This window comes from Brienomyrus brachyistius, chromosome 23 (genome assembly GCF_023856365.1).
Source record: "Brienomyrus brachyistius isolate T26 chromosome 23, BBRACH_0.4, whole genome shotgun sequence".
Taxonomy (NCBI): domain Eukaryota; kingdom Metazoa; phylum Chordata; class Actinopteri; order Osteoglossiformes; family Mormyridae; genus Brienomyrus; species Brienomyrus brachyistius.
Window position 1 is genome coordinate 9,631,236 of NC_064555.1, and position 23,031 is coordinate 9,654,266.

The window sequence follows — 23,031 nt, forward strand, 5'->3', positions numbered from 1 at the left end:
TGCTGTGTTAATTACTAGAAATTCTAAGGCCATTGGAACAGCTAGCCACAAGGTGGAGGACACAAGTTCATCTCTTCCACTGCGTGCACCGAGACAGATGGTTCAAGAAGCAGAGGGGAATCCAAGAGTAACAGTTGGAGAGCTCCAGAACAAGCTGGCAACTCGAGGTCACCAAGTTTCCAGAGCAACCATTCAACTTCACCTCTGTGAAGAGAAGAGCGGATTTTTAAAGATGCCTCTTATGTCGGTTATCAAAGTGAGCGGTGACCTGAGATGCTGCACTGGGATCTGTGCGTTCTTTTGGAAACTGGAGCCATGATGTCATAGAGTTTTTTTGGAACATGAAGAGAGGCTATGTCGAAATGAAGATCACAATGATTGCAGAGTTTAGTGGTCTGTGTGGAGTAAGGGCATAACTTAAGGTTGAGCATTGGGATGGTTGAGGTCTCCACCCATTTACGGGGGACCAGGGGGTCGTATTGGCTGATATTGATTAATGTGGTGATGTTACAACCCCTCCCCATCCCTCTCATAATTTATGCCCATGGTCTGGAGCTCTTTTCTTAAGATGTTGTCCATCAAGAATGGAGACATTTTAGTCAAACACAGCAAGCATCCTTCCTGGAAGCTAAAAACCCCTGACTGGGATCCAGAAGGTCACAATCGCCGATGTGAATTTAAGAGAATGAACATACACACACAGCTAAATGCAGAAATCACAACCCAAAACAGAGAACAGTTTGATGTTCCAGAAATTCAGGGGCCTATGAAATAGAACTTCATCCACCAGGGCATGAATGTCTGTGACTTCAATTACATAAACATAGTACGAGAACAGTCAATATACCTGGTTCCATTGCGTTATTATTAAAGACACCATTTTCCATTTTTCCAGCATAAATCAGCTCAGTGCTTGTTTATATATATATACTCTTTGTAATACTCTTCAAGGGTATGAATGAAGACAAATGGCTCTATAATAAATATTTTACTTGCCATTTCAAAGTGAATATTGGATTTAAAATGTAATACAGTGGTGGATGTGTTAGCACACACCTAACAGCAGCCGTTAAGTGAATAAAATGTATATGAAACACTTGCAGTCTCTGTTTCTAACACCAGGGTCAGGCAAATTAGTAAGGTGAGTCTTTCCTGACTATTGATTTCTTGTCTCCGCAATAGATCTTATTTCGCTTTCAGCTGGCAATTATCCCTTGCTCTGAAAGTAATCACTTTAAAAGAGCCAGACGATTTTTGTGTTTTTTTTTTCTCCCGTCCACAGAGCTAGACATTATAAAGAGGTCTCCTCTCCTAACCCTTTCACTTAAACTCCCTCCTCGGCTAAGAGCAAGAGGTCAGGGTCGGTGCTGAAGGCAAAGCTTTGGTTTTCTGTTTTGAAGGCTTCACCATTCTTAACAGTTCAGTGTTTTAAAGGGAGGACTGGAAAACTATCAGCAATTCTCTTCTCTTTTCACCGTCACGCCTGGCAGATGTTCCCCTTACAAAGGGATGGTGACGTGCGCAAGTGTGGTCCTGGCGTTAAACCGCGCGTTTGACTTACATGCGTGCCTGACTGCCAAGAGACCAAACACCTGTGAAAGTCATTCATAACTCTGGGAGCCACTCGTCAGGTCTGATTACTGTAACGCTGGTGGATGGAGAGCAACAAGAAGAAGATGGGCTGGAATGAAGGGGGGATTAACCGAGGGGAAGGGGGAGGCGAGAGAGACAGAATCCAATGCTCTATATGAAGGAGGGATAGAGGACAAAATTGAGATAGATACAGCAAGATGGAAACTGACAGCTATTCTGCGGATGAATATTCAACCTGGACATCAAGTGCAGAGTGACGGGACAAGGAAGGCAGGCATGTCGCACTCTCTACTGCCCACAATGGCGGAAGCATGCAACTGCAGCCCCAAAAGAAACAAGGCTGGGCAGTAAGCATTTGTCTTGGGTTTGTGATACATCATTATTAGTGTCAGTTCCTCCAATGATCATCTGAAGGGAAGTCTGTAAAACATATAACCAGCTGGGGGGAGGAGGGATAAAAGAGACTGCAGGCTCCCTAAGCTCTCTGAGCTGGCAGGAGGACAGCAGTCAATCCGGCCTCCGCACATACAGACAGCGAAGCAGCCACCAGCTAACGTTAGCGCCGGAGCGTCGAGTCGTGCCTCTAACAGCAGAACGGCCACAGACACAGTGAGACACCCTCACACATGAGTTACACGCAGAAAAGAAATGCAAAAAGAAACCTCAGCATGTGGATATCAATCACATGTGGAATTGGGGTCATTTCCCCCAGTGAGGGGGTTAATAGTGGCCACCCAGGGGGCCCAGGCGAATCCGAAACAATTACGGCGTCTCATCAAGACGCGAACGCCACCACTGACGGAGCGCCGGGGGGTGCCAGCGGGCAGCATGCATGGGCGGAACTCAGCCTCCCCCCAGGAATGATTACAGGAGCCTGACAATCAACGGGGCGCAGTGCCTTTACCCACCAGCGGGGCCACCCTGTGGAATATTAGCTTTCACTGCAGGCCTGCCAGCCTCAGTGGGAGAATCGGTTTTCCCAGCGACGCTCCAGTTCGTCGATAAACATCCGGCTCCTTTCAGCGATTATTTGTTCCTTCTCCATAGAGAAGGTGGGGGCTATTCTCCCTGTACTGCCTGCATGGCCACCAAAGCAACACCGAATTCCTGTTGCTGAATTCCATACGGTTCCGTTATGGGTTTGGGTCCAGTGCTCTCTACCAAATTGTGTTCTGTTGGGTCAGTTCTTCGGCACCAGCTCAGAGCACTACCAACTTTGGCCTCTACAGTGCATTTCTCTCTACCCACAATGCAATTCACCAATTCTAACATGTTTTACGCGGAATTCTCAGCAAAGCTGAACTGCTAGTTCATTTTAAAGGGATTTACTGATGTTTAAATAATGTTGCGCTTAACAGATTTGCTAAGAAACACTCCTGTATAAAAATATAAGAATCTAAGGAGATAATTACAGTGATAAATCAATAGTTTAGTCTTGAGTGATTATCAGAGGTGGCATCTCCTTTACATACAAATTAATTTGTAATTTGTCTACATCGTTAGTCGAGAAGTGATGGGCCAGGTTGACTAATTAAACAGGTCTTGGCTATTTTTATTTAACAAGTACACATATATCAGTATAACTGACATGTCTGTAACGTGAAAGTACAAGACAGCTTTTGCAATCTGAATATTTAGGGATACTGGTCCATCTTGCCTGCTATAACTGGACCTGTCTGCTCCAGGAGATGTTTAGCGAACCTGAAATCTAGACTATGCTATGCATCACTGTGTCTTTGTGTGGAAAGTGAAAGAATGTTCAGATTCTGGGTTCTTTAACAAATAAAAAGCACACAATTTAAAAATATAGATCTGCGTTCTACGTAAGGAAGATTTTTTTGCGCGTACTTTCTGCCTTTGGGAGCCAGGAGCACTACGGACAAACGGCTCAGGGGGCTGCTCATAGTCTACAAACCCCCAAATTAGCTGCCGCGAGGTGGGACAGAGGCGAATGGGCAGGAAGGAAGGCAGCTGGAGTTAATCTAGAGATGTGACCCTCATACCCTGCGGCGGAGCCGGCGTTATGGCGAGCTACGTCGATTTGTTTAATAAAACGTGACCAGGTGCGGCCAAAACAAAGGAAGCCATGCTGACTGGCGTTGTCTCTGAGCCTGCCAGCCATATGCCAGCTTCCTCTCGCCGGAGAGGCGAGGCAGCGCGCTCTGGCTCTCTCGGCGCACGCAAAATAATTGTTTCCCCCTCCGGGACACTGAGAGGACAGGAGGGGTGATGACGCAAAGCCCCCGTGGACCCCCCCCCACACACACACACACACACACACACACTCGGCCCGGAGTGCACTCCCATCGTCCCGGCCCTGCGCCCCAGGATACACTACACATACACGGCTCGGGCTCCAGAACCGGGCCGAACAAAAGGAGAGAAGCAGACAGAGCGTGTGCAGCCTCATGTGACCTCTTTGCTGGGGAAAGAGAGTGGAAAAGAAAGCAGAGCTAAGGGTATCCGGGAACAGGTGAGCGGGGTGAAGGACAACAGCCCCCATACCAGCTGGCTCCGGCCTGGACCCTCTCTCCCGCTCTGTCTCCCTCCCTCTCTCTCTCCCAGGCATGCCAGTGCTTCTCGGCGTCAAGCCCGGGACCCCCCCCCCCCCCCCCGCCACACAGCCAAGAAAAACACTCTCACCGGTCCACAACACGTTCCTCTTTTATGGAGAACACAGGCCGGCTTCAGCCCGTGACGTGCCGCCAATCGCCCAGGTGCCGCGAGCAAGGGGGCGGGGCATCAACGAGCCCACCCAGGTGACCACGCCGCCTCGGTCCTAAAAAAGGGAATAATAAAATTAAGTGATTTCAAATCGCTGAGTGGGGAAGAAGGAGAAATATTACTGCTTCACCGCCTTCGAGTTTATCAGTACCCAGAGGGCCTGCTAGTGGCCCGGTTTTTAAATGAAAACAGAGATGCGTTCTGACACGTGATCGCGGACAAGCTGACGGAGTCAATTTGAAAGGCGTTCCAGCAAAATCTGACATGATCAGATGAAAGCGAAGAAGTCACCCCCTTCCCACCTCCTGCACTGCCATCCTGTGGAGGGAGGTCATCATTACACGTTCATTCATGACTTCACAGCCCTGCGGGGCCTCGGTCACAAATGTGACATGTGATTGGAGGTGCCGGTCTAACAGGAAAGCCCCTGTGACCTGGCTGGACTTGGCTGGCATTACCATCACGTTGCTTAGTCACATGACATCCCCCCTCATCTGTGCCACAGGGCTGTGGACGACAATCTTATTCAGAATGACAATGAGCTACTGGGGCTTAACTATAGACCACTTTGTATCCTCTGTGCATTTCGCCGCCATCTAGTAGCAGAAGAAATCAGCAGACAGGAAAGATTTAGTGGGGGGAGATAATTATTCAGGCTGATTATTAGTCAATTATGGTTACTTTACTGGACGTTTGTGTGCTGGAGTGGGAGAGACTAATTCTATGCTCAGTGATGTTTCGATAATATACTTCACGCTGGCAAATGAATGTAGCGCATGTAAAACAAGTCCATTTAAACCACTATATTGTGTTTTTTTTGCTATAATAAATGAATATCCAACCATGTTCTGTCTAGCAAACGTACAGTGAAAATAGGAGTACTGGGTGTCAGATCGCTTACAGCGAAAGGAGCTCCTGTGAACGAACTAATTACTAACCATGGGGACTTGGCTTAGGTCTGATGAGAAACTCGGCTTTAATTGAGTCCTACCCACCCAGTTTATGGTGGTGGGGGCGGCTGCTGTGTAATTTATGAGCCCGGACTCCACATTTTGCTCCGAAAACAAGCCGTAAGTTTGACTCTTTTGAAGTGCTATTTTCTTGCCTGTTGTCTTGGTCCCTGATGATAGTAAATGTCTCAGCTGCCCCATACTCCTCTCCACCAGTTACTGGCTACCAGCCACACGTCCCATCCTCTGGATTTATAGGCAAATTGGCCTCTTCTCCACTCCTAGGACTGTATTGACAAGAAACTTGTAAATTCATATCAATAGTTCATTCAATAATCCTCAGCCCATGTTTATATATGTCCTTGATTCTGTTGTCATCATGTAAAGCTCAACAGGCCAAACTAATTACCACAGCCACCTTCCTGATCTTGTCTAAATGCATGGAATCAACGTTGAGCATTTCTATACTCTGGACAAACCGTGTTTGAATGATCGAAGTCTTTCTCATTATAGTGGAACTGTATAGTGACCTGGTGAGGTTTTGGGCTCGTGTTTGGCTCCTTTATAGTCTTGCCGCTTACAGATATGATTTCTGGTGGCTCTTTTTTTAAGCAGCAAAGGTCTTTGAATGATGCCTCATCAAGCACAGGTTAAGGACCTGCATAAGGATTTTCCTGCCAAAGCTGTACAATGCACACTCAGCCCTATAAAAAAGGAACCATTGAGTAAGGGCGGACTGGCAACGAAAGCAGCCCAGGAATTTGCTGTCAAGCGGCCTCAATGTGCGTCTTTGCCAGCGACCAGGGGGGTCCCGAAATTCCCACTGGCCACTATACACACCTGTCGCCGAGTATAAAATTTGTGCTTCTCACTGAATACAACACAAATAGTTGTAGATTCTTTGCCTGGAATGATAACCAAGTAAACTAGTTCTCCCCGTGTCAACACACCTCCAACTGGTGCTAATAACTAATGCTAACACAAACAATGATATGTGTTCTAACCTATCCACTTTTTGACTAGATCCTGTGTTGGGAAACCCACAGTATAGATTACAGATTATAAACACATCCTAAAGCAGGGGTCTCCAACACCAGTCCTGGAGAGCTACTATCTAGTAGGTTTTCTGTTCCACTTGGCTTCCGATGACCCACACCTGTTCCTGGTTTTTATCTGAGAGCAGGTGTGGCTCATCTGAAGCCAGGTAGGATAGAAAACCTACTGGACAGCAGCTCTCCGGGACCAGTTGGAGTTGGAGACCCTTGCACTAAAGTCTCTTAAGACAGCTGTAATCATGCTCCAAGTCAAGAAGCCTAATCCATTTGATCTATGCACTTAGGGAATGAGTAGGCTTGGCATTGAGTCCATCACTCACCTCTGCATGTATGCTGCCCTATGAACATATCAATCCTAAGCACAGCAACTACTATTACCTCACATACGACACGTAATTCAATGCAATGTCAGAACAAGTGAAATAATTCAGTGCTCTGAGCTTGAAAACGGTACTAAGGACATTAGAGATCAGATGACAGAACTTCCTCCAGCTGAACTCAATTATGTCAGTAACCTCCACTCCGGCACACATTCTCAGACGTTAAGGTGAATCTGGAGGACATGTGTTAATACAGATTCCTCTATAAAAGACCGTAGTCTTGCAGTTGATAAGTTCACCCTTTACGTGAGAAATATTACCTGTGTCTTTGTTTCATGTTCCGAGCACAGTCAAGGTCAGAAAAGCAATGTCTGCAAACCGTACCTAGCATCAGGGCATGGCATTCATTACTCAGGACTCGATTATGGAGATGCCCTGCTCTCCGGCTGAACTACCGCCTCCCTGACATATCACTAGCCGGTACCGAATGAGGTCTCGCAGCAGGTAAAATGTGTGAACGCATTAGTCCTTTACTTACCTCTTACGTGGGCTGCCTGCCACACTTACAGAGCAATATCAAATAGCACTTCTCACCTCTGACGGACTTGTGCTAATGTAACTAATGAATCCATTTGCCCCGTAACCAGACGGTTTTTGCAGGATTCAAACACACACTATATATTTACCTCTAAACCATGGCCGCAAATTACCATGGAGATGGGGGGCGGTGGTTATAACCCTCTGGATAATCAAAATCGGTCAATTCAACCCCCTGAATCCCCCTAAAACGGTGGAGAACTCAACCCCCCCCCCCCCTCCCCTGATGTTCAACCCAAAGTTACGTAGGAAACTTCTACATAGAGATGCTACCGAAGGGCTTGATTATCTGTATCAGGTGTGTTAGATTAGAGCGGCACTTAAGCTCTATAGGGTGGCAGATCTCCTGGAGCAGAGCTGAGCAGCCCTGCTCTCATCCTACCTGTTTGGCCCTCCTGCTTCCGGCGCTGAGAGGAGGATGAATCTCAACCACACGGCTATTTATGAGCCCATATCCCAGACGTTAATCAGCTGCAGCTGATTAACCCTATTAGCTGCTGTCCACCATGCGTTGCTGCTACCGTCCTGACTCTCCCTGATGTAAACACCCCAATTTTCATCTTTTCATTATGCTGCCACCATAGGTGTGCACGAGTGAATGGTGTGTGAGTGTGCCCTGCGATGGGCCGGCCTCCCCATCCTGGGCTGTTCCCTGCCTCGTGCCCAATGCTTCCGGGATAGGCTCCGGACCCCCCGCGACCCAGTAGGATAAGCGGTTTGGAAAATGGATGGATGGATGGATGGATGGATTATGCTGCCATAGTCATCTTCTGTTTTGCTCCTGGTTAACTCCACTTCTTAGACCACCCCCCCCCCCCCGCCCCCCACTCCATCTGGAGCCTGAGCTTTCAAATCGTCCACCAGACCCAAGCAGGCAGCCCGTCTATGGAATGGATCCACATGTTGATGGGATTCAGCACAGAAAGCGTCTCTCTCCACTCACCACCAAACCACAGTCGCTCCCCCGCAAAATGCTCTCGCTCATCTTCGAGACGTTTTAATGCTGAATACAACTGATTTTCTTATTTGTACTTTACATAGGAACCATTTTCCGGAAGTCAAACTAATTTCCTTTAAAGAGGCCAGGGATTAGTGTTCAGTTTTCTCCATATTTCTGGGTATTTTACAAGATTCATTCTAGAAAAATTACTGTAAATCACTATAAAGGATTTGTCACAAATACTCGATACAGAATAAATCTGGATTGGGTAGATGCTCCTTGAAACAATATAAATACAATGTACCAAATCAGGTTGGAAATTCTTTACCTCCTCACTTGACTGACATGAAATTTTTCTTTGACCCCGTAGGTGTATGTGTGGCCAGCAACATGAGGCAGACCCCCGCCCGTGTCCCTTTTGTGCCTCTATAACCGATGGAATGCCTCCCGCCCTCCAGGGGGCAGTGTGGACAAAGCAAACAAGGGCATAGCGCCCTGATCCCCGTGGATCCCGATAAATAAGGAGAAAGAATGACAGGGTGATAACAGAGGAGGGACCGGGGAATTCCCACTCACGTAATTATGCATTTTCCGGACGCTTCTCGCCAGAGTGACCTACATAGCTCTGACTGAGGTTCATAACCTGAACTACAGTTAGAGGGTAACACCCTTCCTTCCATGTCCTGATTGACTCTCTTATGTTAGACGTCACCACACACTGTCTTCTGCACCACTTCCATACCAGCTCACAGGTCTTCATTACCAGATCCAGAATATGGGTTATCTTTGGCCTCTACACCAAGCCATGTTACCTGCTCTGGATGTACAATCACTAGAGGCATCAACAGCCACACATCATCATTTATGGTTTTAGAAATTTAGAGTATACTGCAAAAAAAAAAGAAGGATTTTTAAAACACTGATTAACCAATCACCACCATCTGTAGCAGTCACATGGTCCAATCCTTTTGTTTACCCATGAAGTCGGTAAGGAGTATACCATTGTGCCTCTGAGGTTGAAGGGTAATTAAGAAGCAAGATCTTCTCATCAGAGCTTATTTACCCCACACATGGTGTGTGAAACTCGAACCATATCGCCCACCTGTGGGGGATGCTGACATTGCGGCCCACCGTGTACCCAGTCCGTGCCTTGAGCCATGCTCTGAAGAGGTGAGACGATGGGAGCCGAGCCCTTTGACGCTGGGCCACAAAACTCATTAGAAAGTTCCAGGAGCTAAGGGGCCAATTAGACTCCGCTCATTTCCTACCTGCGCATCGAAAACACTTAACAGTCATTTTTCATTATTAATACTGCAACACCGCTGACCGGGCAGAAGCAGATTTAATTCGATCAATTAACCTCACCGCAGAGAGCCCTGCGGGTTTGAAGCTCCGCCCCTCCCCCGTGAAGTTGGTATGCTCCAGGTGGGGGGGCCACTACCGTTGCATGAATATTAATTCTCACCTCCGCAGTTCGGGGAGGTTGGGGTTGAAGGTGCAGGTGAGGCCTTCGCCCCCGGGGTGTGCCCCCTGCTCCGCGGACGACCCTGTGCCCTGCTACGAGCAGATTCGCCGCCGACTCGTGAATTTAGCACGTTCAGCCCGGCCGGCTATTTCAGGAGCCCATTTGCAGTCTGGAATCACACATGGAATCGGGTTTGAGAACATTTCACAGAGGGAGGAAAAACCACCCGTACAGACGACACGTTTTCGGTTTTCCCTCTCAAAGTTTATTTATTCTTCGTTAACATGTACAAAAATAAACGAAACATCAATCTGGTACCGTTTCCGAGAGGCCAAGGCCCTGCTAGTGTGGTAGCATAGAGCTACATACTGGCACTTTTGAGAAAAATCACAAGATGTTTGACACAAGGGACACAAAGGAGCCGTGCAGCCTCTGAGACGGCCGACTGGGCGCCACTCGAACCTCAAGACTGTTGGTGTGAAGTGCACAAAGCAGTGGGCGCTGTGACAGTCCAAAGCTTCCTTTCTGGAATGTTCCTCTCGGGATCAGAGAGCCCCTGCCTGGTATCCAAAGATCAGCTCGCACTTACTGGGTACCTGGTGGTGACGCTCAGCCGCCGCTGTCCAAAGCAGCGGGGATCCTCAGGAGCCGTCACTGTAGCTGTGACCCACCCTGAGCTCTGGTCCCCACAAAGGAGCCCCCCCCTCCATCGCAATATGCCATGGATCACATGCACTGTGGTGACACCCCCCATACATACAGTTATAGGCTGGATGCACTAAACTCTCCTCCTAAAATGTACCTCCCTGCAGACTGCGAGAGATCAGTACAAAGATCCACAAAATCTTAAAAATGATTTCCTTAATTCCCTTACTTTTTAAAATATTAATAAACTTTAAATACTCCTAAATTATCATCATCTCTAAACAGAATTACTGCAACCTTCCTGCAGTTTTCTTGCGCTCCTGCTCCGGAGGGAGCGAAAACCGTCTGGCAGACATACTGACTTTGGTCCTGTGGTCCCCAGAATCGAGGATCGGGGCCGATTCCCAGTGGAAGGAGCCGCACGCTGAACCGAACACAGCTGCAGCCGTAACCGGCTTCCCCGCGAGTGTCTGTTTAAATCCATGGACCACGGTAATCGAAACTTGCACGTTTCTGCAGGCGTACGCCGAACACCGCCATCCTGGCTGGATTTAGCATGGACCCAGCAGGCCTCATAAGCCTGGCCCTGAAGCGAGAAGCTCCGCCTTCACTTCCCACCACTCATGCAAATAAGACGCCTGGAAATCTAAAGGAGGGGCGCTTGTTTCACATTTGGGGGAAAGTTACTTACAGGCTGCGGTCACACGTCATTTGTGGGATTACTAGAGGTACACAGGCAGAACAACATCATTCAGAAGACTAAAAATTTACAGCCCCATCCTAGAAGATGGCAGACATTAGAATATTTAGCTGAGGGTCATGAATATCAGGCATGAATTAATATTTAGGTGCGATTTCCCTCCAGGAATAAATAACAACAATGAGTCAAAAACATGGCAGCCACCTGAAGCTCGGCAACAGCAAAAACGATTTGTGGCACTTTTAAAACGAACGAACGCGGAGAGCAGAGCTGGGGTGTCATTCCACCCAGGCCAATGGGAAGGGTGGGGTGGGGGGAGGGGCATGCCAGTCATTTAATTAACATAAGTTTTGTGCTTGTGAAACTGGCATAGGACTACCCGTCCCGCTGATCTCCAGGCCTGGGGGGAGGCTGTACACAACCTCTAAAGCGTTAACATGCGTACTGAAGAGATCAGTAAACTTTCAGATCTCGTGTGGGTGTACAGAACATCCGAAAGCAGAAGGTCTTCTGACACCGTAACGGAAACAGGATGAATCCGGTGGGGGGGACACAGCTTTGCCAGAGACTCCCCCCCTCCATCCAGTTGTAGGGACACGCCCCCCACCGCAGCATCACTGCCCCCCAGCCTCCTCTACGCCATGACCGAGTTTCCCCGGGTCACTCGGAGTCCCTACAAACCACATTACCACTCGTGTTTCCGACACCATATCCAGCGTCTCCCGTCTTTCGCTTTCGCGGCAAAAAAAAAAAGAAAAAAAAAAATAGGAAACACTTAATAAGTCCCTGCTCTGTGTTAGAGAGGCTGATCAGCAGTTTGCACACTTCCCCAACGTCCTGCTGACAGACCAGCACTCAAAATGCTTATCGTCACAAAAAGAGGCCCGCGCGCCCTCCCCAGCAATACCAGCACAGGAGAGTTCCACAATAGCTACCGTGTGGACAAACGCCCCTCCCCCCTCCCCCATCATTGGGGGAGGGGGGAAGGCAGAGTAGTTCAGAAGAGCTGCATCAGGAACTCCGGCGCCCACTCCAGGGCAGTCTGTGCCACGGCGAGAGCAGCGGCTCCAAGGGTGGCGGAGATGCCCCACACGGCTGCCTTTACCAGCGGGCTGCTCCCAGAAGGCGTGGCCACATCAGGGGGCGGGGCCAGGGCGGGGTCAGGCCGGTGGAGCTGCTGACGCAGGATGGCGTCTGGCCGCTGGTGGAGGGTGGCCAACTGGAAGCCCTCGAAGCAGTTAAGGGTGATGCTTGGATGACAGGGAGGGAGAGACAGCGAGCGAGAGAGAGCAAAAGAAAGAGAGAGCGGGAGAGCGAGAGAGAGAGATAGAGTCATTACTCAAGTGTACAACAGCAGGGCAGCTACTGGTAACAAGCAGCTTTCAGCTGTCCTTAATTGCTACGCCTCCTACTGGCCAAAACGCGCAAACAACCCGAGAGCAGCTTTTCAGCTTTCAAGCATGCACGATTTTCAGGAAACCTTAACTTTCACTAAAAGCTCCAAATGAAAAACATGTCAGAAATGAAAAATTTTTAAGGGATTGACCCTTTAAGAAATTTGTCCTCCATGTCCTCTAATCCAGCGGAAATGAATCATATTCATCATCTGCTATCTCTGTGCTTCAGATTACTCGGGTGTCAAACTTCACTTAGCTCTCCAGAAAGGTTAGGGGGCTATGGATATTTGCATACGTCTTAAATTTAATTTTGACACCCCTACATGTGTGCACACCCCCCACCCCCACCGAAGCAGGTCAGAAACCTGGGTGATGTACGGAAGAAATTTTAATTCAACAGTTTGGAATTGCGTTTATGGTTATAAATCTCATTAAAAACTCATAAAATATTCACCTCTCCCCCATTATCCCCCTGCCAGACGCACTGTAAACACGGCGCAGAATGAAATGCAGACGAGCCCCGCTGTGAAAGCGTGCCCCTCTTCACCGAGAGAGCGACAGCGGCATGCACAACAGTGCCGTGCCTTAAAGACTTAATTTCCTTTAAAATTAGACCTGATTCCACTCTCTGGTTTCTCATTAGGATCTGGATGCTAATGCTATAAAGCTGAGAATAGCTGACAGGTAACGCTAGGGCAATTAACTTTTAAACTTCACTAGCTGAGACCCCAAGAGGCAGGTTTTCCCGTAATGAAACGTGCTCCTCGCAAACTGGTGACGTACTGGCTTACGTACATCACAACCCCCCCCAAAAGGGCCACCGTAACACTCCCCGGCCGCCTGACTCCCGGACGCGATGCTCGCGTCACGCTGTAATTCTTCCTCTTGGAAGTGGAATGCAAGCCGGAGGTGAACAAGACCTTTGATGTTTTTCCTGAGTCAGGGAATGAAGCCACTGTGTGCCTTTGCTCTGCTTTCCGGATCCCACAGACTCTCGCGCTAACACTCTTGTTACAAATGAGTCACAGGATCCCTGCATAAGGTGCGGGTCGCGTGGTAGGGCCTGGGGGGCTGGCGGGGGGACTGTACCACTCGCCACTCTTAGCGGAACAGCAGGACAGTGGGCAGATGCACGGACAGTAAAAGCTTTTGCACCCGTCACTCCCTCTCCTTTTCTCTCCCTCTCCCCTCCCTCTCTGCCACTCTCCCTCCCTTCTACCTCCCTCCTTTCCCTCCGTCTCCTCTCCCCCCCTTCCCAGCGGTACTGAGGCGTGCCTTCACTCCTTCCCCAGTCATAGGGTGGGGATTTGGGCAGTGCAGAGAAGCAGCTCTCGCCATACAGCCCTTCCCACTTCAGACAGTCATTTAATATATGGAGAGATGTCTTCACCTCTCTCTAGAGTACCAGGTTCTCCATCACCAGCTCCCATCAGAGTGCTTGCTGTCCATCCATTGGCTCCTGGAGGACAAATCATCACTGCCTTTGTACAAAGAGCCTGCTGGCCCACTGACAAACACTTACAGCTCGACCCCTGAATAACAGGCTCTATTACGATACGTGTTCCCATAATGAGTAGCAGACAAACGCCAGCCAGGCATCGCTGTACCAGCAGGGGGCAGTACAGTCCACCCACTTCAGACAGGGGCGTTGCAGAATAAGCCAAAGTAAAGTCAGACACTGACAGCACAGCCCCGGCTTGCGTACGTGATGATGGGAGCAGCACCCAGCTGGGGCCCGGTGGAGGCGGGAGCACGTCCTGATTGGCTGATGGAGATTAACTTGCCAGCTGTGCCCCCCACCCCGCCCTTTGTTCATGGTGGGAGATGCTGCTCCCCCAGCACTGCGAGGACCCTTTGAAGTCCATTTGCCATAGAAATGAGGGTGTTCTTGATACTGCAAGACTCCAAACAGTTCCTGATCCTCCAAGTCCCCAAAGGATCCATTTTATTCAAGTCACATGTTGAGATCCAGTGACAAAAAGTTTGTTCCTGGCTGGAAGAGGGAGGGCCGGCTTGCGGGCTGATTCAGGGCCGTTTTTTAGGGCATGTGGGGGGAGGGCAATTGAGTGAAAGGTTAAGATGGTGTGCACACACATTTCATCTCCATCGGGAACAATACAAGCGGGGGACAGGCTTTAGCCCCCATTCCGCCCCAAAGCAGGCACACAAATTCCCCCCGCCCCCCCGCCGGCTCCCTGCTGAGGCCCTATAGCCCCAAGAGGCCGCAGATGCTGAGGGGAGGTGTAATTTATGCAAAATTAGGCATGCACATAATTACCACGGGACATGTCTCATTTATTGCACTGTTGCCCCCAAAAGGGGCCTTGAAGTCCCCCTTCAATGTGCAGGGGGGGCAGGCGGAGCAGAAGCCAAAAGTGCAGAGAATTCCTCTTGCTGCACCCAACCGACATGAGAAGAAAGAAAAAAAACAAAAGAGTGAACTATATAGGGAGAACAGCAGCTCCGTAAAACTGTGAAAGACTTTTTCTCCCTGTAGGAAATGACATCTGCAAATTCAATCTTGCAGCCAGACAAGTAAGGTTTATATCTGAAGGATTTAGATGCGAACAGTCAGGGCTCACACTGGTCACATTTCCATAAGCGGTGAAGATTAGCGATGGCGATGAGGCAGGCAGCCGATTCCGTACTCCACAGCGCCACCGGCTGGCCGCATGCAGAACAGCAGAACCCGCCATTTAGGCGCATGCCGTGCGATTTAATTAATACGTATGGCGATGCTCGATTTACGGGTGTGTGCCCTTATGTGAGGAGACGGGATGTAATAAGCAGCTTTTAACGTGGGTCTTTTTGGCTGACTGCAGGAACCCAAAGGCGTTAGTGACGATGTAGCGCAGCTATCAGAAGGCTCCCGTTAAAGTTTAATTCACTGGTGCGACAAGAGCTGCGAGCGCGACTTTCGCCGCATCTATTAAGCGAAGGATCGCCGGGCTGCTCGCGTAATTAACTGGAGCTGCAGCAGCAGAAGGCGGAGCGGGCGGGCGATGTGGACTCGGGGACACTGTGAGAGTGCAGCGCTGCCCCCCTCCTGTGCGGAGGACCCCCACAGCGATCTGTCCGCCACCCCTCGATGCAGCCTCAGCCACGCCTTAACCTTATGTTCTAACTTGCGATTTGTCAAGATATTGGTGTGAGGCACCAATGGAGGTGTCTGTTTGACTCAAACCCCCAGGCTCTTAGCAGATGTCATCTTGCTTGGGGGTGGGGGGATCTACTGCTCAGCAACTGGATGGCCCCAAATTCCACCACTTACCCAATGGGATCCCAGCTTCAGGTCCATAGCTGAGGAGGATCCTCAAGTCTTCACTCATGGGGTGAGAATTGCCTCTCCCACCTCAAGACCCCTACCCGCCCTCCCCCCATTGTGCATCCTCCTCACCTGTGGCGGGACTGCAGGGCAGCCCGGCGGGCTAGTAGGGCAGGCGGGTACAGGGAGAAGAGCTCCTGAGCACGGCCGATGAGCTCCTCATAGGGCAGGTTCTGCGGGATGCTGGAAAGCAGGTGGTGCACGCTGGCCATGTCGCAGTCACAGCTCAGCACGTCCTCCTGCCGGTGCAGGACAATCTGGGGGAGGATGCACACAAACACCCAGCTGTTTACCTCAGTGGTGGAGCGGGGCGCCCCACGCAGGGCAGGGGGCCTCACTGCGCTTTTCGATCCGCCTCTGCTCTCGGCCGCTTTAGTGAAGCTGTTATCACGGTTGATCTGTCATCACCTGCTGCTCCACACATTAAACACGTAACAGAGCTGGAAAGGCTTGCAGACAGGCCCATGCCCATTTAAAGGGACAGTGCGAGGTGACCTTCATACCGATATTCCAGGAAGCCTAGAGACCATTGCTGGGCACTGTGGGTAGGTCCCGCCTCTTCAGGACGAAGAAGGGTTGTTCAGCATCCAACCAGAAAACCCAACAGACAGGTTCATCACACTTCAAAAGGTGGGGGGTGCCCTGTTCTGGTACACACCATGCATCTAAGGGGGGGGGGGGGGGGGGGGCTCTCAGAAAACAAGAAACGATTCACTAATCCAATCCCCCCCTCCAAAAAAAAATAGCGAAAGTCTTCCAAACAAACCTCTGGCGAGATCATTAGGGCTGTGTAATTAACCGGGCAGCGAGAGCTGCCCTCGATTCCCACGCGACGTTGGCAACAAAAAGGGGAGATTTTTAAATAAATAAAGTCATTAAAACCCATGCCCTTCTCGGAAACTTTCTCTGGGGTCAGCTACCGTGAAATCCCGTGAAGTGCAATTATTAAAGAAAGAAAAATTAAAAGGGGGGGGGGGTGAGAGTGAGAGAGACCTTCACCATCTCCCCAAAACCGTCGGCTTTACCAGAAATCGATTCCTATCTGAACTGGCGCCTCGACAAAAGAATCACCTGAGCACTGGTGTACCACCATAGAGCAGATTACCACCCCCACATTTATGGGGGAGTCGAAAGCCTGTTTGCTGACTGCAGTTCGAGGCCCCTCTTTTTGAAGGATCAGGTCCAACACAGTCCCGGTACATCTTGCAGCATCTGCTGCTGTGATACAGTTTGAGGCGATAATGTGCCCTTTGGTAATTAATGACTTTAAATGAGCCAAATGCAGGTGAGTTACAGTACAGTTTGGAGGGGCAGTGGGTGTTACATGACAGTGGGTGGGACTTTTCTGTAGTTGGCATGAGGGGAGCAGGTCACATGACAGGTCACATGACAGGTCACCGGCTGAGGTGGATCCTTACCACAGCAGCGAAGTAAATGGCCATCAGGGGGTGGGAAGCCAGGAAGAAGTCATAGAGTCGGAGGACATGCCGGAACTCGGAGAGCACGTGGCCGTACCACGTGATCAGCCAGCTGAGCGCAAAGATGGTGCCCACCTCTGCCCTGCGGCGGCAAGACATGAACAGCGACATGAGGGCACGTGGTGCTCAATGGCGCCCCCTAGCTATGTGGACTTGCATCAACCATTCAGCTAAAAATAGAGCGATGATTCTGCAGGTGCTGTTTAGCGAGCCTCAGAGGCGAAGATGCAGAAGCGGCGTGTGCGATTATTCAGAGCAGGAATCCCAGGCCTCAGGGTGACGATTCAGCGCAAGGAGTGGCGCGGCTCAGCCAGCCATGGAGCTTACGCAGAGCGGCACACACAACTCAGGGCGTAGCTCAGAACCCTGCACCTTGAAGCTAGACTGATACTGCTGATATGGGTGTGATGAGCCAGGAATGGCTTCAAGGAAAATGCTTTTTTTCCCAAAAAGGATGAAAACATTAAAAATAGAGGGGAAAAAAAAATCATTTACAAAGCAGATGCTCTTGTCCAAAAGCAACGTGGGGTTCTTCTGAAAAATCAGGGTCAGCCGGTACCTGGGGCAAATGCGGGTTTAAGGGCCTTTCTCAGGGGCCAATCAGTGACATCCGTCTGGTAACCCTGAGATTCCAACCCGCAAAGCCACACAGCCCCCCCCATCGTTCGAGGGATGAGGATGGAGTGAGACACAGTTAATCTGCAGAGCCACACAGGCAATGCACTGGACGGCCATGTCACACTTCTCTGGTCCTGCTGTCCTGCAGCCTTGCCCAGTAGTGTGTGTGGGGGGGGGGGGGGGGGGGGGGGACCTGCAGAGTCTCTGTAGCAGGACAGCAGCCACCCAAAAAGCACCAATCCGGGAGCCCAAGATTTCTGGAAATACGTACATTTCAGAGACGCTTCGTCCCTTTAACTCAGCATAGCAGGAGGAGAAGGGTTGGTTACCAAGATGACCTGGTGGCATTAATAAGGCCTACAGCTAACCGGACAGCTTTCTAATTGCCCAGGTAATCGTCATGGGAACTTGGCGTCCGCTGTGAGGTTAAATCGGAAAATAAACAAACATGGAAGCAGGAGGGCCAGGGGCGTCTTAGTGGCTGAAAATATCGCTTGGAATGACTCATATTTGTCCAGCTTAGCTAAAGACCGGCTGCGTGTTCATTCGAAACGCCAGATAATCCTCCTCTCCCCCCCCCCCCGGTGAGAAACCCCCGGGACGCTCCGGAGAGAGGCTGGCGAGTCATTTTCCCGTCACTCCGTCCGGAAGTCCGCCGGTAAACTTGCTACCTCCTCCAAAGAATGGGACATTCATTATTTATTACGAGCCACTTATTCCCTAAATTTTAAATGTCAGGGATCTTAAAAATAGCTTCTGTTTATATCAAGGTCTCAGCTTGCATGCAGTGTTTATAAGGAAGCCATTGGGTTGTTCAAATACAATGCAGGTGCTTCTAAATCTTTCTGTAACATTCTGTGTAGCTACTCTGTTTCTGTGTAACTCCTATATTTGAGCTCCTGCAGTATGTTACATGTCCTTACCATATGTACGTTCTATCTGTGCTTTGACAAGATCTCCTACTCAGTTCCGTCCTACTCGCAATGCCACACTGGCAATAAAAATCCTCGATCCTTTCGAAAAGTCAGTTCTGTCAGCCTGAAGCTCAGCATTAGCTGACTGCTGCCCCCTCTGGTAGAAGCTGAGCGGTGCCATGCGACTCTTCATGCACCCAGTACAGCAGCTAAGTAACGACCGAGTGCAGCAGGCCCTGCCAGCCGGCTGATAAACATCCCAGCAGCTTTTCAGACGGTTTAATTGGCAAACGGAGCCCGACTGTGCCCCCGAACACGGACGGCGGCCGGCCGGAGCGCTCCCAGAGCCTGACAGCTCCTGGAAAAGGTACGCACAGACTCCCCAATTAAACACCCTAATGGTGCACTTCCTTGTCATTTTAATCAATTATTCACATGCAGCTATAGGGAAGAAAAGCCACATAACGAGCAAACAGAGGTCCTGCAGCAGGAGAGTGCGGCCCCCCTACTCATCCCACCTGGCCAGGTGAGGGGGGGGGGGGGGGTGAGATCAATAGAATAGATTTTCTTTGTATCTCTTACATTTGATCCGTTGCAATTAATATCTGTGCTACCCTGCATCCTCTAACCACTTGCTGGGGGGGGGGGGGGGGGGGGGGGGGGGGGGAGCAAGTATTGTCCTTTTTTCCCCATGAGTGGAAGGGATTCATTTAGCAGGATCACTGCGAGGTTTTAAAAGTAAAGAAATCGAGGGGTGGGAGCTGCAGGGTAAGACACAAATAATAAATTCCCAGTGGTCTCGCTTTGTAAAACCAGAGCTTCTAATGGGAACCATAAAGAAAAGGCTCACAAGCCCCCCCACAAAAAAAAAAAAATGTGTACTATATGATTATCCCTCTACATCCTCTCCTGCATTCAGCCGGCTGCAAAACTACAGAGTCGGCAGTAAGGAGTTCCTGAAGGAGCCCTGAAGGACACTGCATGCACGTGATGCACGTGCACGTGACGCCCGGCACGCGGTTCTGACCGTCTCGTCTCACACATGCCCCGTGCCGATTTCTGTCCAGTATCCTGAGTGGTCTTTCCAGGCATCCATTACCTACGAGAGTTCAATTAGGGAGCTAAATTAATCTGGGGGGAGTGGATCGATCGGGAGCAAGGTGGCTCTAATGTCTGAGCAACGAGACTGCAGACGCTCTCCTTTCATAACTGCGTCCATTAATGCTTCTCCATCACGCAAGACTGCAGGCCAATTCAACATTGTTCATTTTACCCACAATTCCTAGCCAGAGAACGCCCATACCTCAGCATGAAGCTGTGCAGCTCTGGGTCTACCTGCTCCAGAATGGGCATCAGGTAATTCAGGATGTGTTTAGTGCTGTCCATGGTGGGGTCCATGAAGTCCCTGTGAACATGGGGACACACAGTTCTGTGACATCTGAGCTCCTGTGTCACAGAAATCAAGGGTCATAGGTCACGCCCACCTAACTCCGCCCCCCACCTGAGGTGGTGCTTGGACAGAGTCTCCACCATGGCTATAGACATCCTCTCTCCCACCACCAGCAGGAAGGTCACGGCAATGTCATGGTAGCCTTGGTAGTAGTGCAGCTGGGGGTTCCTCCGCAGGACATCCAGGATGATATCTATGAGCTGTTCCTGGAGCACCTCCCTCTGTTCCACGCGCATGCCTGGGGAGACAAGCCAAGCTTCGTCTCATCTTGTGACAGGCTTCCACATCCAGCCAATCAGCATGGTTTTTAAACGTCACGTGACTAATCAAGACCAATCAATACCTGTGGGAAAGCGGCGCATAGACCTCCTGACATCCATGAGCACCTGGTTGTAATCTTTGTGTCTTTCACGGACATCTTTGGCTGTTAATGAAAAAAAAAACAAGTCCTTCAATAATCAAATGCAGTAATAAATATATGGCAGCAGTCAGAAGTCCGGACCTACTCAAAATCATGTCTGTCAACAAGATAACGATCCTAAGCACACTTCGGGGTTATGTAGTACGTATTATCTTCTTAGCATGGAGTGCTGTGACAGATGACATGCCCCCCCCCCCCAATCCCCCAACCTAAAGCTGGTTTGGGATGAGTTGGATCAAGGAGTTCAAGCAAGGTAGCCAACTTGTGCCTAGAACTTGTGGAAACTCCTTCAGGACTCTTGGAGAAGCGTTCCAGGTGGCTACATCAGAAAGCTAGTTGAATGAACGCCAAGAGCCTGCAATGCTGTCATCGAAGGAAGAGGGAGGTAGTTTGAAGAGCGTAATATCTGAGAAAAAACTGAGATGTTCAGCACTTCCTTTGGTCATTGCAATATTTGATGTGTTACTTCATTGCCTCCACGCCTTGTACTATAAGGGGAATAAGACACCTAAAATGTATAGAAATGCATTAAAGGCAGGCGTGTCTAGAATGTATAACTAAGGGAACATGGTGGCACTGTGAGTAGCACTGCTGCCTTACACCTGCAGACCAGGGCGTGTTTTTATATTGCCCCCGGAGTCATGGGGGTCTCCTCTGGATCCTCTCCCACAGTTCAGGGGCATGTAGCTAGGCTAACAGGTGTTTCTAAATAGCCCGTATGACCTACAATGGACTGGCATTCCATCCAGGGTGAACCACAGCCTTGGGCCCTGCCTGGGACAAGCTCCAGGCCCCCCTCCCTTGACACTGACCAGAATAAGCGGTTAGAACATGGATGGATGGATGGATGGATGGATGGATGGATATCTACATCTCGGGAAGGTTCTGCGTCACAAATCAGTGTGCAGTTGTCCTTGACCTACTTGGAGATTTGTCAAAGCTATAAAATATACATCCAACACAAATGACAGCCTGCAAGCAAAAATACCTGCAGTATCACCTGCCTTCTGGTGATAAACCCAGTACGGGGAACACAGGGTTCATCAGACCTGGCACTTGTCTCACCTGGCTTGGCCGGCAGGTTGTAGACATTGATACTGAGCAGCTTGGGCCAGACTTTCCTCCTGATCTCATCGGTCAGCAGCCCACCCTCTTTAACAGCTGCCCTACGCAGGCTCTCTATGTCCACGGGGTCACTGTTCAGAGCCCGGTGGATCTGCACCAGCTTCTGCTTCTTCTGGGACTCGTGCTCTGTACCAGACATGTTTCAATCAATACAATCAATAATGAGTCAAAATCAATCAATCTTTTGCATAAGCGTAAACAGATACAATAAAGAGGTTAATTAAACCAGAATGTCAGTGGGGCAGGGCTTTTAAGGTATAATATTAAGATTAATATTAACAAGGAGTACTGGAATTATTTTAAATAAATGAATATGCCACGGATTCCAATGAGAACGTGTCTTTCTTTCCATGCCACGTCCGGCGCTCCTCCCTCTTGGCCAGAGAGTGCCAAGCGTCACTTTTAAAGAGACAGTATGGAAAACCTACTTCAAACTGTTTCACTAGCTTTTCGATTACTATTGTTTTTCAATAACCGTGCCGTATATTCTATTATAATGGCACACGGGAATTTATCTGGCATATACATCTACTGATGTTACAAAATTATGAATAAACAGCACAGTACCAGGAAAACATCACACGTTGCAAGGCTCAGATTATCCGGTAGACAGGCATCTCCGGTATGCGTGCGCTGTGTAATTTATTAAACACATACCGATATAGTCCTTCATACATCCAACCAAGGGCTCGCATCTCACCTTGTTTCTTTACCTTTCGATTTTCAGTCACGTTAGATCCGATACTATTTTGCTTCCTTCCCTTCCTCATTTCTTTTGAGAAATCTAAATTATAAATATACACATCGTGATGTCATTGTGTTCTACCCTCTCAATTGAGTTAAAAGACAAAGGGCAAATAAACGGAATACAAATTATTGACTGCCTTCTGTCACACAGCCTTGATACCGAAACCCACCTTGACCATGCAAAGAGACTGACCCACTTCCCTTTTACCGATTGGCTTAAGAGAAGAAAACGTACAAGTAAGGCCTCTGATTGGACAAGCTTTATGATTAGCCCGTCCTTTGAAAGACGCAATGTCTTATGGTGATTGTAGTTTTTTCTTCTGTCGCCCGCTCCTCTATAATAACCGAGAGATAATCAGTTGTCTTTCTACAAAGTAGGAATTTCTAAGTCTTTAGTAATAATTGATAATAGATAAATTGAATTTATTTAATTTCTCATTTATATTAATCACGGTGAGTAATGTGAATCTGTGAATTCATTCTCCCTGGGAGGATTATTAGTAAATCTTGTTCTACAGAGTTTATTTTATAACAGTGGTGGTCTTAAAACCAGTTTCCTGGTTTGTG

At 49.3% G+C, this 23,031-nt stretch overlaps 1 protein-coding gene across 2 annotated transcripts; it reads right to left on the bottom strand.

Annotated features, from left to right (window-relative positions):
• Positions 1 to 9,886: 9,886 nt before the first annotated feature.
• On the bottom strand, positions 9,887 to 22,661 carry zgc:63863 (uncharacterized protein LOC393372 homolog). Of its 2 annotated transcripts, XM_048994144.1 has the most exons (9): positions 22,635 to 22,660; positions 22,418 to 22,501; positions 21,658 to 21,843; positions 20,515 to 20,595; positions 20,223 to 20,409; positions 20,025 to 20,126; positions 17,130 to 17,271; positions 15,784 to 15,968; positions 9,887 to 12,239 (listed from the first exon to the last, which is right to left on the bottom strand). In XM_048994144.1, the coding sequence occupies exons 2-9, from the start codon at positions 22,485 to 22,487 to the stop codon at positions 11,987 to 11,989; spliced, it is 1,206 nt and encodes a 401-aa protein (XP_048850101.1). In that variant the 5' UTR covers positions 22,488 to 22,501; positions 22,635 to 22,660; the 3' UTR covers positions 9,887 to 11,986. The 2 variants fall into 2 exon arrangements, with proteins under 2 accessions (XP_048850101.1, XP_048850102.1); XM_048994145.1 differs by lacking the exon at positions 9,887 to 12,239 and adding an exon at positions 14,578 to 14,780 and having other exon boundaries at positions 22,418 to 22,661.
• Positions 22,662 to 23,031: the final 370 nt, after the last annotated feature.